Source organism: Aulonocara stuartgranti (assembly GCF_965226115.1).
Source record: "Aulonocara stuartgranti genome assembly, chromosome: 4".
Lineage (NCBI taxonomy): Eukaryota > Metazoa > Chordata > Actinopteri > Cichliformes > Cichlidae > Aulonocara > Aulonocara stuartgranti.
Window position 1 is genome coordinate 1,656,966 of NC_138942.1, and position 18,261 is coordinate 1,675,226.

At 47.4% G+C, this 18,261-nt stretch overlaps 1 protein-coding gene across 5 annotated transcripts in view; it reads left to right on the forward strand.

Moving 5' to 3' along the window:
• The window catches only part of LOC309704144 (CASK interacting protein 2), a 54,490-nt gene extending 40,454 nt beyond the window's left edge, over nucleotides 1–14,036 (forward strand). For all 5 annotated transcript variants that reach the window (XM_082529136.1, XM_082529139.1, XM_082529138.1 and 2 more), the window contains 8 exons: nucleotides 1,062–1,128; nucleotides 6,244–6,341; nucleotides 6,574–6,684; nucleotides 7,838–7,939; nucleotides 8,030–8,168; nucleotides 8,249–9,916; nucleotides 10,966–11,248; nucleotides 11,463–14,036. In XM_082529136.1, coding sequence (XP_082385262.1) covers nucleotides 1,062–1,128; nucleotides 6,244–6,341; nucleotides 6,574–6,684; nucleotides 7,838–7,939; nucleotides 8,030–8,168; nucleotides 8,249–9,916; nucleotides 10,966–11,248; nucleotides 11,463–11,559 — 2,565 coding nt within the window. In that variant the 3' untranslated portion in view covers nucleotides 11,560–14,036. The remainder of the gene's footprint in view (nucleotides 1–1,061; nucleotides 1,129–6,243; nucleotides 6,342–6,573; nucleotides 6,685–7,837; nucleotides 7,940–8,029; nucleotides 8,169–8,248; nucleotides 9,917–10,965; nucleotides 11,249–11,462) is intronic.
• The last annotated feature ends 4,225 nt before the right edge of the window (nucleotides 14,037–18,261 follow it).

An 18,261-nucleotide genomic window follows, 5' to 3' on the forward strand; every position in this document is an offset into this window, starting at 1 on the left:
TACTAATCGCATACCGGATCTTTTCAAGGCTCAGATAATACATAAGGTCCCTCAGCCATTGAGCCTGGCTGGGCAAAGGGGCAGCCCTCCATCTTAGTAGGATTGTACGTCTAGCTACAAGGGAGGCGAAGGAGAGCGTGCAACGCTGTGACGAGGTCAACCGTGCATCAGCCTCCCCGGTGGTGCCAAAAAGAGCAACTAATGGATTAGGATCCATATGGTGTCCAAGAGTTAGGGACAAGGTTTGAAATATATCTCTCCAGGCTAGGGCACGCCCAGAACATATGGATAAGGGAAGCCTCCGCACTCCCACACTTATCACAAGAGGGGTCAACATTCGGATACGTACGAGATAGTTTGACTTTGGAGAGATGGAACCTATGCACGACCTTAAATTGTAAAAGACAGTGGCGGCACATTAAGTCTCGTGTATCCATAGACAATGACTGATTTAAATCTTGTTCCCAGGCCGTTTTAATCCAATCTATCGAGGAAACGTTCATGCTCACCAGCCTGTCATAGATAAGAGATAAACCCTTTACGTGTTGGAACTAGAGTAAGGTGCATATCCCCTGGGCTTGCAGCTGGAGCTACCGGGAAATTTGGAATCTGAGATTGAAGGAAATGTCTGATCTACACATATCTGCAAAGATGTGTACGTGGGAGATTAAACTTTTCAGAAAGCTGAGCAAAAGATGTAAAGGTATTGTCAAAAAACAGATCATTGAAACATGTAATGCCCCTGTCATGCCAATCTCGAAATATAGGATCAGATAATGATGGCTGAAAAAAGGGTTAGAGAAAATTGGACTCATAAGGGAGAAGCCTGTTAATCCAAAATGCTTATCACATTAATGATTTGAATACCTGAGAGTCAGACTCAGTAAAAGCTCCTAAACTGACCTAAAGATTTGCTGAAATCTCTCATGTGTCACGATTTGCACAGATTTGCCTTTGCATTTATAGTTTTTCTTCTAAATTATTTTATTTTGTGTGTTGATGTGAAGCTCTGTGCTGCTCGCTGACTGCGCCGCTGCTGTTTTACATGTTTTTATGTGCAGGTGGCGCCCTCTGCTGTTGATCCAGGGCAGTCTGCAGACTTTGGCAGGCCGGCCGATCATCCTGCAGGTACCTATTCAGTTCAATTCAATTCATTATATTACAATAATACACACAGAGAAAAACCCCAAAATCATATGACCCCCTATGAGCAGAAAAACCCCCTTATAAGAGGAAGTAACCTGAGGCTCAGGGAGGGGCGGGGCCATCTGCTGCGACTGTCTGTGTGTTGAACAGTGTTGGGGACTAACAGAATACATGTACTGGTGTTACATATTTAAAATACAAAATATGAGTATTCCCTTACAGTTACCGTTTAAATAGGTGGTAATCAGAATACAGTTACTTTGTTGAAATAAATAGAATACTCGGCGGTCATTTCCTGTTTCATATGTTAGGCTATCCCCTCTCTATGCTTTCTCCAATTTTGGTGATTAAATGCAGTGGAGAGTAGGTGTAGGTCAGTTGGATGAGCATGCAAGCATATGGTGCATAGCTGAGAGCGGCCGGCCCGTGTTCAAGTACGACCCGCGGCACTTTACTCAATTTCCTTCTGGGATTAATACACTGATTCTCATTGCTGAAAACCCAAACAAAACACTCAATAAGAGGCTCTAATGTAAGCGTCCTGTTAATAGTGTCAGTTACGCAATGGACCCGGAGCCAGCACAACAGAGCCAGCAGTGCACGGGCAGGAATTCTTACTTGGAATTTCCAACACCACTCCTTAAGAAGAATTGGATTCAGTATCTTCGATGTTCTATTGCTGTGTGATTTTTATTACTATTAATGAAGGCTACTCTCCACCGAGCTAACATTATTAGCCGGCGTTAGCTGAGGTTAGATCATAGACTGTTAGACTGTTTGTAAATACTCAAGATTTCCTGAGAACACAGCGCAATCTTTCCACAATTGGAACGGCAGTGTACTTGATGACATCACAGCTCCATCCCCTCTTAATTTAACTGTGATTAATATTTGCAATGGAAATTACACATGACATAAAACTTACTAATGATGTAGTAGATTTCTTTAAGAAAAAAAAGGTAATTTCAAAAAGTTTTTTAAGCACTTTGGCAAGATTTGCTTTTATGTATCATCTGTTTCATAATGTCTAATAAGCTTCATACAGTTAAGCACAATCACTACATGACAGAAACACAAGCTTAATCTCTCTTAATAAACATAGTACACATGTATGCCTGAATGAAAACAAACAGCTGAGATGTTAGAACACTTTCAGCCTTCAGGATCTCCACGTATTAACATGCTGTTTTTAGACTTGATGGATAGCATTAACAACCTGCTAGCTGCAAATAATCATGTGCAGTTCCACATGATTATTAACAGACAAAAAGAAAACATATTACTGATACAGAAATATTTTTCTATACGAGATTGCTGCAAAAAGTGCAGCCTTACCTAATGCCCACCTTACTGTTACTCATTTTATATTAAGATTAAAAAATCTAGTTGATATTGGTATGGTGAGCAACCTTCAGCAATAGTAATAAATTACACAGCAATAGTACATCCATCCATCCATCCCTTTTCTTCCGCTTATCCGGGGCCGGGTTGCGGGGCAGCAGCCCAAGCAGAGAAGCCCAGATCTCCCTCTCCCCAGCCACCTCCTCCAGCTTATCCGGGGGTGGTGTTCCCAGGCCAGCCGAGAGATATAATCTCTCCAGCGTGTCCTGGGTCTGCCCCGGGCCCTCCTCCCAGTGGGACATGCCCGGAAAACCTCGCCCAGGAGCCGCCCAGGAGGCATCCTTGTCAGATGCCTGAACCACCTCAGCTGGCTCCTTACAATGTGGAGGAGCAGTGGCTCTACTCTGAGCCCCTTCCGAATGGCCGAACTTCTCACCCTATCTCTAAGGGAGAGGCCAGCCACCCTTCGGAGGAAGCTCATTTCCGCCGCTTGTATCCGCGATCTCGTTCTTTCAGTCACTACCCACAGCTCGTGGCCATAGGTGAGGGTAGGTCGACCGGTAAATTGAGAGCTTCGCTTTTACACTCAGCTCCCTCTTCACCACAACAGACCAGTACAGCGTCCGCATCACTGCAGCCACACCAATCCGTCTGTCGATCTCCCGCTCCCTTCTCCCATCACTCGTGATCAAGACCCCGAGATACTTAAACTCCTCCACTTGGGGCAGGAACTCATCCCTGACCCGGAATGGGCACTCCACCCTTTTCCGGCTGAGGACCATGGCCTCAGATTTGGAGGTGCTGATTGTCATTCCCACCTCTTCACACTCAGCTGCGAACCATTCCAAGGCAAACTGGAGGCCATCACTCGATGAAGCCAACAGGACCACATCATCTGCAAAAAGCAGAGATGAGATCCTGAGACCACCCAAGTGAAAGCCTTCCGCCACTTGGCTACGCCTAGAAATTCTGTCCATAAAAACTACGAACAGAATCGGTGACAAAGGGCAGCCCTGGCGGAGCCCATCACCCACTAGGAACAAGTCCAACTTATTGCCGGCTATGGGGACCAAGCTCTTGCAATGGTCGTATAAGGACTGAATGGCCAAACACCCCATACTCCCGGAGCACTCCCCACAGAACCTTCTCCAAGTCCACAAAACACATGTAGACTGGTTGTGCAAACTCCCATGCGCCGAGAGGATAAAGAGCTGGTCCAGTGTTCCACAACCAGGGCGAAAACCGCATTGTTCCTCCTGCATCCGAGGTTCGACTAGCGGACAAACTCTCCTTTCCAGCACCCTGGCATAGACTTTCCCAGGGAGGCTGAGGAGTGTGATTCCCCTGTAGTTGGAACACACCCTCCGGTCCCCTTTCTTAAAGATGGGGACCACCGCTCTTGTCTGCCAGTCCACAGGTACTGCCCCTGATCTCCACGCAACATTGCAGAGACCTGTCAACCAAGACAGCCCTACAACATCCAGAGCCTTCAGGAACTCGGGGCGGACCTTGTCCTCCCCAGGGGCTCTGCCACCAAGGAGTTGTAACTGCCTCAGTGACCTCGCCCCCAGAGATTGGTGGGTCATCCCCTTCGTCCCCAGACTCTGCTTCCACCACGGAAGACGTGCCAGTGGGATTAAGGAGATCCTCGAAGTATTCCTTCCACCGCCTGACAATTTTCTCAGTCGAAGTCAGCAGCACTCCACACGCACTATACACAATACAGGTAGAGCACCACTTTCCCCTCCTGAGTCGCCGGACAGTTTGCCAGAATCTCTTCGAGTCAGTCCCAAAGTCTTTTTTTCCATAGCCTCTCCAAACTCCTCCCACACCCGAGTTTTTGCTTCTGCCACCCCCCGCTGCATTCTGCTTGGCCTGTCAGTACCTATCAGCTGCCTCCGGAGTCCCACAGGCTAACCAAGCCCGATAGGACTCCTTCTTCAGCTTGGTGGCTCCCCTCACCTCTGGTGTCCACCATTTGGTTCGGGGATTACCACCATGACAGGCACCAACTACCTTGCGCCCGCAGCTAAGTGCAGCGGCTTCAGCAATGGAGGTGCTGAACATGGTCCATTCGGACTCAATGTCCCCAGTCTCCCTCGGAATGCTGTTGAAGCTCTGCCGGAGGTGTGAGTTGAAGATCTCGCGGACCGGGGCCTCTGCTAGACGTTCCCAGCACACCCTTACTGTACATTTGGGCACGCCAGGTCTGTCCAGTGTCCTCCCTCGCCACCTGATCCAACTCACCACCAGGTGTTGATCAGTTGACAGCTCAGCCCCTCTCTTTACCCGAGTGTGCAAAACATAAGGCCTCAGGTCTGGTGATAGGATTACAAAATGGATCATCTACCTGTGGACTAGAGTTTCTTGGTGCAACGTGCACTTATGGACACTCTTATGTTCGAACATGGTGTTCGTTATGGCCAAACTGGTTTGCACAGAAGTCCAGTAACAAAACACTGCTCGGGTTCAGATCCGGGAGGCCATTCCTCCCAATCACACTCTTCCAGGTCTCACTGTCGTTGCCCACGTGAGCACTGAAGTCTCCCAGTAGGACAACAGAGTCCCCAGGGGGAGCTACCTCCAGTGCCCCAACCAGGGACTCCAAAAAGGCTGGGTACTCTGAACTGCCACTCGGCGCATGAGCACAGATGACAGTCAGACCCGTTCCCTGACCCGAAGGAGAAGGGAACAAACCCTCTCGTCCACTGGGAGAAACCCCAACATACCAGCAGCAAGCCGAGGGGATAACAAGATACCCACCCCAGCCCGACGCCTCTCACCAGGGCCAACTCCAGACCGAGACAGAGTCCAGCCCCTACAGGAGACTGGTTCCAGAGCCCAGGCCATGCGTTGAGGTGAGCCCGACTGTATCTAGCTGGTACCTCTCAACCTCACGCACTAACTCGGGCTCTTTCCCCACCAGAGAGATGACATTCCATGTCCCAGTTGCCAGTCTTTGTAGCTGGGAATCGGTCCGCCAGGACCTCCGCTTCTGGTTGCCACCCGACTCACATTGCACCCGACCCCTACGGTGAGTCGTGCGGTGGTGGGCCTGCAGAAAGATGGGCTCATCTCCCTTTTTCGGGCTGTGCCCGGCCGGGCCCCATGGACTAAGGCCTGGCCATCAGACGCTCGCCCTCGGGTACCCTCCCTGGGCTTGGCTCCAGGGTGGGGCCCCAGTAACCCTATCCCGGGCAGGGTGAACTGTTCCCTCGGTGGTATTTTCATAGGGGTCTCCTAAATCACTCTTTGTCTGGTCCCTCACCCAGGACCAGTTTGCCATGGAAGACCCTACCAAGGGGCTAGCCACCAGACAACATAGCCCCTGGGATCCCTGGGACACACAAACCCCTCCACCGCGATAAGGTAGCGATTCGCAGAGGGGCATAGTACTTTCATATAGTTGTAAAAAGCATGATAATATATTAAGTAATCCAAATTATTCAGAATATGTTACTCTCATTGAGTAATGTAACCGAATATGTTACAAAATACATTTTGGGCCATGTAATCTGTAATCTGTAGTGGAATACATTTTAAAAGTAATCTTCCCAACACTGGTCTTAAATCACATCTGAAATTACGATAAAAGTCGTAATGCACCATCTGTGAAGCAGAGATATGTTCTGCAGCAGCATACATTGGTCCTTCCGTTCCATTTCCTGCCTTATTTTACCTCCTGTCACTTTGAGGTGCTGCAGTAAATAATATCTAAGGTGTGTTTGATCTGCGTTGATCATCTCCTTCGTGTAGGCGGGACTCCTCGGAGGCAGACAGTGACGGTGCAGAGACCTGCAGAGCAGAGCTTCTCCCAGCAGTTTGTTCGTCCTCAGCAGCTGCTGGATGGGAAGGTAAAAAGCAGCACTTTAAAACCAACTTCATGCTGTTAGTTTTTGTTTTGCATCACAATAATTTGCACATCAGCGTGGGAAAGTTCCAGAAAGCAGGTTTAACAAACTGAGAGTTTACATAAACCTGATTCCTCTGAGCTGGCCTCTGGTTCTATTTAAAAGCTGTAACTAAAAGAAGTAAGATCTTACTTGCGTGTATCACCTGATGAATTAATGTCTGTGTGTGTTTTAGGATGCAGAAGCCATCTATCAGTGGCTAAGTGAGTTCCAGCTCGAGCAGTACACCGGAAACTTCCTGAACGCTGGATATGATGTACCGACCATCAGCAGGATGACCCCTGAGGTGACCCTTCACTCCTTTATTAAAAAAGAACTGCACAACTTCTGTTGAAGTCATCCGCCCTCAGTATCAACATAGGATGACCCAAATTTAGACCCACTGCATCAGAACCAACCCAAAGGAAAACAAACTGCATCTCCATCTAAGAGCACCCCTGACATAAACAGGTCCCAGCACACTTGGACCTGATTCACAATGACCTGAACACACCCTGCAGGTTTTAGATCCTTGTACTCTTCTCCCATGACTTCTGCGTTTTCTTTTTACACTCATTGTGGCATTGTGATTTCACTTAAATGACAACCTCCGGAGCTGATAAAATGAGGCTAGCGCTGAACCACCAAAAGCTGCAGTTTCTCCAACACCCAGGAGGGGCAGCAGTGAGTTAGTCCCCATAAACTCCCATGTTAAAACTTTACAGCTGAAACAAACGTGTTTACAGCCTGATACACAAACTGTTTGATTTATGTAGATGACTTCCTCCTTCATAAAATATAATAAAATTCTAGAATTCTATTAGATGTCATGAAAAAATAATTTTCCAGATCCACGCCGCTTGTTGCCCAAAGGTTTCTGTTTCCGAAAAAAAGCTCACAAGCTTCAAAAACCAACAGGTGACATCACAGTGGTGACAGAACTTTTTATAAATGTTAGAAAGAAAAATTAGAAGCGAAACGTTTGTAAATGTGTAAATTCATCCATCCATCCATTCGCTTCCGCTTATCCTTTTCAGGGTCGCGGGGGGCGCTGGAGCCTATCCCAGCTGTCATAGGGCGAGAGGCAGGGTACACCCTGGACAGGTCGCCAGTCTGTCGCAGGGCCAACACACAAGGACAGACAACCATTCACACTCACATTCACTCGCACATTCAATTCACTATTTATTCCGGTTTAAAATGATCTAAAGATCAGTGAAAGTTAAAGAGTATTTCATAATTCGAAAATATTCTTGACACAATGTAAAAACTTACAAATTACAGAACCTTTTTTTCATAGACAGATTCTTCTTTGTGATTAACTGAATAATCCAGTGAAGTATTGACCCGTGTCACGCTGACTGTAAACCACTGATATAAACTCAGTCTCAGATGCAGTCTCAGGACTATGCGGCTCTGCGTGTGGCGTGTGGTGACTCACTGATGTTTAATGTGTGCAGGATCTCACGGCCATCGGAGTGACCAAACCAGGACACCGCAAGAAAATCTCCATTGAGATCAACAACCTGAACATCCCCGAGTGGCTGCCAGAGTACATCCCAGTAAGACTGTCCGCTGTTTCGTGCACACACTGCTGCATAATAAGATCAATACTTTTCACCTGATCCAACTCACGTGGCCTTTTCTCACAGTCTGATCTCTGCGAGTGGCTCAGTGCCATCGGCCTCCCACAGTACCACAAAAAACTCTCAGAAAATGGCTATGACTCCATCAGCATCGTCAAAGACCTCACCTGGGAGGATCTGCAGGAGATCGGCATCACCAAGCTGGGTGAGGACTCGTTGGATCTTTGAGTTTGTGGACTGTGTTTCTGTCTGTGTTTTGAGTCTGATAATTCAATTTGCTTCCAGGCCACCAGAAGAAGCTGATGTTGGCAGTTAAGAAGCTGTGTGACATCCAGAGAGCGATCCTTCAGGCTGAATCAGGCCAAGGCACGCTGCGACGCAAAGGTCCCGGAGCCCTTCACCTGGTCGCCATTGAGGCCGATGCTGGCAGCGAATGCTCTTCACCTCACACCCCGAAGATGCTGACCTTCCAGGACAGCGAGCTGAGCGCCGAGCTTCAGACAGCAATGTCAAGCCACTACGGAGACTGCGAGGAAGGTTTGGCCATCAAGAATGCGGTGGGGATGTCCCAGAGCCAGGAGAGCATTGACACCCGGTCCAGAGGTTCTGGACGCTCACAGGAGCCTCCTACAGCCTCCATCACCCCCCAGAACTGGTCCCAGGAGAGCCTGGAGGGCAGCCCCGCCAAGGAGAGGAATCTTCCTGAGGGATGGGACCAGAGGCCCCTACAGCAGCAGCCTCTGCCAAAACAGGTTCCTCTGGGTACGGCCACTGTGTTCAAGTACCCGGCCATCCCCGCAAAGCCCAAACTGCCTGGATCCCAAGGCTCCTCCCCTCATGGCTCCCCAACCCTGAAGGGGTTCAGTTACCTGCACTCTCAGTGCGGTTCCACAGACCTGAACTCGTCTCCCAGGCACCAGAACCACGCTATGACCCTGACACCACCCAACAAGCGCACCCAGAGCATCACCCGCTACGCTCTGTCAGACGGAGAGCCCGATGAGGACGATGAGGAGCTGATGCGTGCTGGAAACGTGCCATCTTACGCCACTTTAACGCGCAAGCCCGGCCGCCACCAGCTGGCTCGACTGCAGCCAAGTCCCGACAAAAATGGCAGCGTGGGACGCAGTCAGTCGTTTGCTGTCCGTGCCCGGAAAAAAGGTCCCCCTCCTCCTCCCCCAAAGAGACTGAGCTCAGTGAGCAGCAACACCAGTGGCGAGCTGAGCGACAGCAGCACGACTTCGTCCACTGGCGGCGTAGTGACTGACAGTCCGGGGAGCGTGCGCAGCATCGCAGCGTCCCTGGAAAGCGGCGCAGAGGGGACGAGCAGCTCCACACCAGATATTGTGCGGCACGAGGCTCCATCTCCCTCCCTCAGCTCCGAGGTTGCAGGAGTAAGGAGGAGGGTGAAGAGCCAGTGTGTTTCCACCGAGAACAACGGCAGCACCAAGCAGGACCGAGGGGTCAAATCGGACTCCGAGGAAGAAGAGTCAAACGGTCATGGACTGGAACGCTCCTCGTCACCTCAAAACAGCTCCAGCGAGTGCATCCCCTTCGCCGAAGAGGGCAACCTGACCATCAAACAGAGGCCCAAAGCTCCAGGTCCGCCCAGGGCTGAGGCCGTGCTGGAGCCTCCTGATAAGCCAGCGGCCAAAAATCTGGAGGTGCTGGAGTTTAATCTGAAAGAGTCGGACACGGTGAAGCGCCGACACAAACCCAAAGACAAGGAGCAGGGAGGAGGGTCCCCCAGCAGAGAGGGAGCAGGGGCCACCGAGCCCGAGTCTGACAGCAGCAGGCCTCCATCCCTGAACCCGGAGGTCAGCCTGAGAATCAGTGAGACCAGCGTGGAGAGGCCAGCCAGTCCAGCAACCGGTTCCCCCATTAAACCTCCTCTCTCCCCTAAACCTGCTGTCGCCCCCAAACCTGTCCGGCACAGTCTGCTGGCTTCACAGGGTAAGAGACTTACACCTCACTGATACGCTGTGACATTATAAAACCCACAGATTCTGCTTCTTAAGGAAATGTGGGCTCAGTAACTGACTGAATTCTGATTTGACTGTAAATGAAACATGCGAGTCCTACTTTCTTTGACTTGTGATCTGTTACTACGCCCTCTGGTTTCACTTGGATGAAAGAGAAACTGGAACTTTGGCTCTGGGCTTGGAGTAGGGGCATGTCGTAGTTACTTTGAGTCTTTTACTTGTAGACAGAGCTTGAGACTGGGACTTTTGGGCTTTGGACTTTTTGAGTTGAACTTAGACGCTTTCCTGGGTCTTGGTTCTTTTTCTTTTGGGTGCTCCCTTTAGTGGTCTCCACAGTGGACCATCTGCCTCTATCCCAGCATCCTCTTCTGTCATACTAACCCTCTGCACGTCTTCGTCTTTTTTTCCTACCTGGCAGCTCCATCTTCATCATCTTTTCACCAAATATCTACTCTCTCGCCTCTGCACATGCAGATCAGCTAAGCCTTGCCTCTCTAACTTGGTACTATTACAAATTTGCAGATTTGCTAGATAGAAGTATCTCAGTCGTGTTTGTCAGTGATGGTGGAACTTGAGATGGAAAGGAAGATTAGAATGGATGCATGATTCAATTCAATTACATTTTATTTATACAGCAACAAATCACAACAACAGTCGCCTCACGGCTCTTTATATTGTACAGTAGACCCTACAATAATACATACAGAGAAAACCCAACAATCACATGACCCCCTATGAGCAGCACTTTGGCGACAGTGGGAAGGAAAAACTCCCTTTTAACAGGAAGAAACTCGACAGGCTCAGGGAGGGGCGGGGCCATCTGCTGTGATTGGTTGGGGTGAGAGAAGGAAGACAGGATAAAGACATGCTGTGGAAGAGACACAGAGGTTAATAACAGATAAGAAATGCTCAGTGCATCATGGATGGATGAAAGGATGTAACTTGACTTGTAGGTTGACACGTCTCAACCTTCACTTGGCACTTGTTGGTGTTTTACTGTATGGATATCTTCTTCTGCAGGACTGTCGTCTCCTACTGTGACCGTCAGTGTGGTTCAAAGTCTGGCCTTCGCCTCTCCATCCTCACCCGCCCGCGGGCCTCCAGCTCCATCCGCTCAGGCCCCCCAGAGCCCGTCTCTGGCAGCTGGGAGGTCTCACATATATGCATTGGGTCCAGGTCTTCCCCCTGAGCCGTCCGTGGGGGTGGAGGTGGCTCAGCAGAGACTGGATCAGACCAGCACGTCTCTGGCAGCAGCTCTAAAAGACGTCGAGAGAAAACTGAACGTGGAGAACAGCTCCGACAGGTAAGATCACCCACCTGAGGGTCAGGTCAAAATCACAGTCGACTCATTTTCCCCAGCATGGCTGCCCTTCCCACAGCAACTGAAGCATTTCGTTTGGACCTTACTTTGGTAGTTATCTGGTGTCACAGCAGCTTTCAGACTGTATGGAAGCTTTCTTCTCTTCTGTGTTTGCATCGTAAGTAATGTACATTTGTGTCTCATTCTTTAACACCAGTGGACCGAACCAAGTGAGGTCTGCAGGAACCATTTTGGACGACATCGGCAACATGTTCGATGACCTGGCCGACCAGCTGGACGCCATGTTGGACTGACATAAACAGGAAGCCCAACGTAAACCTCAGGAAGTGACATATGGATTAAGAAGGCCTGCCCAGTGGGAGGAGCTACTGCCTCCGCCTGAACACCAGCACTTAGTCAAACGGAGTCGTCTACATTTCTCAGCTGTGTCTGGTCTCTGGTTGCAGGTCGGCGCGGCTCTTTAGTGTCTCAGCAGAAACCCTGAGCTGAATATTATATCACTGTTAAACACCAATACTGTAACATGAGTTTTTATGCTTCGGACATCAAAGGGCACAAAAGTCTCGCCATCGCCCGCTGGCCAGCTTCCCGCAGCTTCCCGCAGCTTCCTGATAAAAGACCTACTACAGACCATAATACTGGTTACCAGTCAGGATGATGAACTATGACTGCATGTATGAAATAATGGTTGGTACCATTTTTGCTGTTTGGATACTGAATAAATGTTGGAAACTCATCGAGGAGTAAAAACAGTACTTTAACTCTTACGTGATGGAGACTTCGGCAGGCAGAGACGAGGTGAGCTCAGAAACCAACGCTTTCATTCAGTGGCCTTCCATTAACCCGAGGATCGCACTACCAGAGCAAACATTTCCAAATCAGGCACTTGAATCATCAGAGGGCCCAAACTAAGCAATGGCACACCCACCGACTGTATGCGGGAAAAGAGACTATTGACTGTGTTGCTGCAGGGAAGCTGATGCCTTTTCCTTTTTTGAACCAGCATCAGTGGCACTGCGTTATAAAACACGTCCTCGGTTTTTGTGGCAGCTTCTGTCAGAAAGCGCCGGCACCATCTCTGGAACTTTTTGCCTCTTTTAGCTCCTAGTTTTGGTTTCTGGGACATTTCGAGTTTCCAGTAACACTACAGAAAACTCTGAAAAACACTAAATTACTTGCTCAACATCAACACCAAACATGGAGCTGAAAGAGGATGTGGACAACACGTATCGTCAACATGTGCCGCCTATGAGGTTGCCGATCAGTAAGTGTAAACTTTTAAAATGTATTTTCAAGTGACCGTTTAAATATGACTTTATATGCAAGCAGACTGAAGTTTCTGCTCTTTTCCTTCGACTGTGCTGAAGACCTGTCACTGTTGTAACCTGAGTTTCTGTAGTTATCGTACTTTGTTTTCTTGCTGCTGAAACAAAACCTGGATGGTCTTCGACTGTTTTTACTGTGGAACCATGTCAAATCTAACCTTTGTAATATTTAAAGAAATCTATTTTATACAGATATTAACCCTGTGTAATAAGTTGTGGCGCAGTGTCTGCGATGGTTAAAAACCTTTTCTACTCTGTGTTTATGAAAACCTGTAAAAGTGCTCGACTGTGTTGTTTGTTCAAAGGGAAGAAAAGCATATTAAGCTCATTTCACGTGTGGACAGCTGACCACAGCATGAGACACTTATATATACACATGTTATTTTTTATATTCATTTTAGCCAAATTAGTATTTAAATTAGAGTTATTGAAATATGTATATTGTACACCAGTAGAGGTATATACAGGAGTGCATATCCAACCAAAGGTCTGTACAGATTTTCATAAACATTTCCTTTAAAAGAAAATGAGTGAAATTTGCAGCTGTTACCCTCGTTATTGTAAGATGCTTCTGAAATGTTATTTTCATGTCCAGCCTGCAGGGTATGGATACTGCATGCCATGCTTGCTCTGTTGCATTTGTGCGCTGTCTGTTGTTGTCCTGTCGTTGTGTGGTCTGTGTGAATGAGATGCTCTGCTTTGGATTTGTGATTCTCAGGAAAATCCCCGTATGCATGGCTGCTCCATGCCTCCTGTTCCCAATGTGCCAGACTAAGATTTCCATCTCAGCTGGCCAAACAGACGGCAGCAGTACCACTTCTGTTTTGTTCATTGGTCAATCTTAAAAGGTTAGCGCCTGTGATATAAAAGTTTTGCTGAAACGTGTTTGAAATCAAAGTAACGTTCCCACTGTGGCTGGTTTACTGGCAAATACTCCATTCGGGGCCAGTAACAAAACAGGTTTTAAGGTGGTGTTTGAAGTTTAGCATAGCTATTTATGAAGCACTAGTACTAACATCCTCAGCAGGTGTTACACACACATATAAAGCTGGATATCATCAGCACAGAAGGTCATGCAGCTGTATTTTCAGATTTTTGACTGTACAGGGCAAATAAAGAGGACCCAGTAGGCTTCCCTGAGGAGTCCCCACATTAACCATAGTGCATCTGTTATAACATGTCACCTTTTAACATTGTAGCAATAATTTTTAAGTCTTTCATACAACCTGCTATTGTCCATCAATGTTTTATTTCACAGCTTAAAACATGTTAGAATCACTGAAACACGATCTTCCAAAGTAATCTCCAGAAACAGTGAATATGTAATGTAAGTGTAGTGTGTTGTTGAGCTGGATGATGTGTGTGTGTGCGCTGCTGCTTTTGTTTGGTTGTTCTTTTGTCCTCTGAGCTGTTTGTGTAACCATTAAATATACATACTGTCCTGATTTGGGGTTTCTTTACTCGTACTTGTGACACTGACACACAGCTTCACCACAGATTGGCCGATTACTTTTTCACGCAACAAGTAAAGTAAGGGATTACTATTGCAAAAAATAAATTAGATTACTGTTACTTTCCCGTAAGCACGCTGCGTTACTGAACCGTGCTTTTGTTTGTGTGTCTCATGATAATGACGTACGAGCGTGTGGCGTCCGTGGCAGCAACAGATGTGCAGATCAACATCAGATAATATGGAGTGATGGAGAGAGTACGACCGTGCAGCGTTTAAAGCGTGGAAGTAATCACATTACTTTGAGTTTGATTGCGTAAAAAGTGACAAAAACATTAGCGTCCGCTGTTCACTCTGTGGGAAGAAAACTTTCTACAGCGAAAAATTAAACTTCAACTCTGAGCGAGCAGCGAGCACGACTGTGATATTCACAGAGAAACCCCGGATGAATGACCATGGGGGGGGGGGCTTCATTAAAACAGAAAAATGTAGTTAAAAGTCTTAAATTTTTGAGCTACTTTTACCAAAGCCGTGAATGATGAGGTGTTTGTTTTTACACACATTCATCCCAAAATTGAAGCTCTGGCCTGATTAAATGTGAATATGTGAATCACTTCATTGTTGACAAATAAAGAAAAACATTCTGGGGCCACTTTTCCTGAGCTCCCAGAAAGCAGATCATGTATTTTGTGGCTGTGTCCAGCAGAGGGCGACACGAACCTGCTAATTCTATCAGGACCTGAAAATATGAAATACCTGGATGTACAGATACCTCTTACACTTGTATATTTACTGCATACTGAGCAAAAATCCTCAGAAGAAAAACTGGACTTTAAAACAATCATTATTTTATCTTTCTTTTTTTGGGGGGGGTCAGAGTTTGGAATTAGGCAATGTTGACGTGATCTGTGTCGTCATATTATCCAAAAACATGTTTGTATAAGAGCAGACGTGCACTGATTGGAATTTCTTTGACACATTCCAGTTTCCTTCCCAGGGATGATGACTGACAGCATAAACAGACCCGTGTGTGTCTGTCCTCCCACCAGTGAGTGTGGGGGTTTCTTTTTTTTCCTCCCTCCGTCCTTCCTTCCCAGGGTTAGGGCTGTGTGGTTGCATTTATTCCTGTTCCTGGATTGGCTAATTCAATAGACGGCAAGCTCCTTTTTTTTTTTTTTTTTTTTTTTGCCTGTCCCGTTTGGCTCTTTTGCATCAGAATTGTTGTCTAAAGGCAAAGAAAGATGCCCAACGGATTTACTTTACCAAACTGACCATCCCAGCCTTGCCGTAATGGTCCATTTGATTCACCTTTTATTGTTTATTTTATTTTCACTTACTGAATACGGGACAGACTTGACTGGGGGAAAGAAGGGGAGAAAGAAAGAGGGAAAGAGAAACAGCTGAGAAGAGGGACGGGGGAGAAGGGCAAAAGACAAAAACCAACAGAACGGGCAGAGAAATAAAAATGCATATATCAATCACCTGGATCACCTGCTGAGAAAGAAAAAAGAAAGCAAGCAGAAGAGAACAAGAGTAATAGAATAAACAACATCACAATGATATATGGGAATATGACAGTAAATACTAAATGTTAAACATTATTGTGCAGCACATAAGATCAACAGAACACAGTGTGCTTTGAGGTAGGAGCCAAAAAGGGTGTAGTTTGTGGGTGTGATCACCCGTGTGTACACCTGTGAGCATGGACGCGCTTGTTTTTAAAAGGTTCCTTCATGTAATGATCTGCTAGAGGGTGTGGGGGGGCCACAGCCCCGTCCTCCAGGGCATGAAGCAGGTATGGAGGAGATCAAAACTCCAGACATCCAGAGGCCCCCAGAACACAAGAGACCAAGGAAGACCCACAGAGGGGCAGCCGCGCCACTGTCCCAGGAAGAGCTGAGGAGAGTCCCAGATGAGGGCTCACTCAGCAGCCGCGGAGCAGAAGCCAGGGGGGGTTGCAGTGACGCGCCCGTGAGCTCCGCCGGCAGCCAGCCGTGCCTGAGTGACCGAGCCCCAGGCCGAGAGGCTCCTAACCACCAGATGACCCTCTCCCCAACAGTGGGTGTTTCAGTGTTTGTTTTTTGTGTGTGAAAATCCTAACTCAACAAGTGAAATTGGAGTAAATTTGTGTGTCTGCTGTTAAGAGAGCTTGTGCAGATCTTTGTACATTAGAGAGTTTCATTCACTGTGTAAATTAAACACTACGGCAGTCTCGCAGCAGTCAGGAGCATTTTTGTGTTAAAATTTGTTCTCCCTGTTATTTGGAAGGAGTTTAGGTCAAATGTAGGGGGTGGGAATAGTAAGACCAGGAGATAGTGGAGTACCCTTAGAGAGCCAGCAAACGATTGGCTGAGCAGTCACCCCTATTGTTTATTCCTAACACCCCGCCAGACGGTGGGAAAAAGTCGGCTTAGGGCCCACAACGACAACACCCAGAGCCCCACCTTCCCAGGTGCAGACCAGACATTGCAATGGGGGCCAACCCACCCCACAGGCGAGTCGGCCAAGGAAGTGCAGACCACCCCATCAGAGTTACCAACTCCTCAGTAAGGAAAATCGCTATTGGCTGTCCTAAAAGTCACTAGAAGTCGCTAAATGATGTCATCGCCTAATTTACATAATTGGTCATACTTGTGTAATTGTAACCAACGCTGTAGGAGAGAGAACATCATGGAAGATTCAATTAAATTAAATTGTATTTATATAGCGCCAAATTACAACAACAGTCGCCTCAAGGCGCTTCAGAGATACAGAGAAAAACCCAACAATCATATGACCCCTATGAGCAGCACTTTGGCGACAGTGGGAAGGAAAAACTCCCTTTTAACAGGAAGAAACCTCTGGCAGAACCAGGCTCAGGGAGGGGCGGGGCCATCTGCTGTGATTGGTTGGGATGAGAGAAGGAAGACAGGATAAAGACATGCTGTGGAAGAGAGACAGAGGTTAATAACAGATATGATTCAATGCAGAGAGGTCTGTTACAGGGAGTGAAGTGAGTGAAGAAGAAACACCCAGTGCATCATGGGAATGGAAGAAAGCAGTCTTACATATTTGTTTAATATGTGCGTTGAAGGACATGTCCTGGTCAAAAATGACTCCAAGGTTCCTCACAGTGTTACTGGAGGCCAAGGTAATGCCATCCAGAGTAAGAATCTGCTTAGATACCATATTTCTAAGATTTTCAGGGCCGAGTACAATAACCTCAGTTTGATCTGAATTAAGAAGCAGAAAGTTAGCTGCCATCAGGAGGCACAGACAGGTCCACTCCCTCTCATTATACATGGAGAACAGGTGGAATCTGTCTCCACCTTCAGGTTTCTGAGGATCCACATGTCTGCTGATGTCACCTGGACCCACAGCACCATCACCCTGGTAAAGAACGCCCAGCAGTGGCTGCAGTTCCTCCATGTCCTGAGGAAGAATAACCTGGACCTGAAGCTGCTGCTGACCTGCTACAGCTCCTCAGTGGAGAGCGAGTTTGGTACTCAGGGGCCACGACTGAGAACAGGAAGGCTGCACAGAGGGTCATTAACAGCACCCCAAAACATCACTGACTGCCCTCTGCCAGCCCTGGAGGCCATGATCAGATCCTCCTGTCTCAGGTAAACCAGGGCCATCACAGGTGACCCCTCGCACCCCGCCCACCACCTGTTTCACCTACTGCCCTCTGGTCACGGCACAGACACACAAACACACATCCTGCCCACCCACCTCACCAATCTGAGCCATGGTGTGAGTAACCCTCAGCTCTCAGGTGACTCCCACACCGACTCTACTCTGACCGAGTCTTCTCTTTGCTCTCCAATCTGTGCTTTATTCTTATTCTGTGGAGTAATTTCATTGTACATTGACAATAAAGGGCTATTCTATTCTATTCTATTCTATTCTATTCTATTCTATTCTATGTTGCACTGGTCACATCTGCCTCTTAACACAGAATGTAAATATTACCAACACATGTTCCTATGAACTCAAACTTCGTGGAGCTTCTTTACTTACTGCACACCTGAAATAAATGAGTTGACATGATGAACACCTCTGAAGTTTTGAGATAAGAAATTTGCTTTTTTGAATGTGAAGCCAACGTACAAATGTTACAGGACTAAACTTCAAATCTTCACAGTATCAGTCAGAACTTTGTTATCCTCATTGATTAAACTTCTAAAGTTGAGACTGTCCTGATGAAATTTGGACAAACCTGTTTTACAGTTTCCAACGGC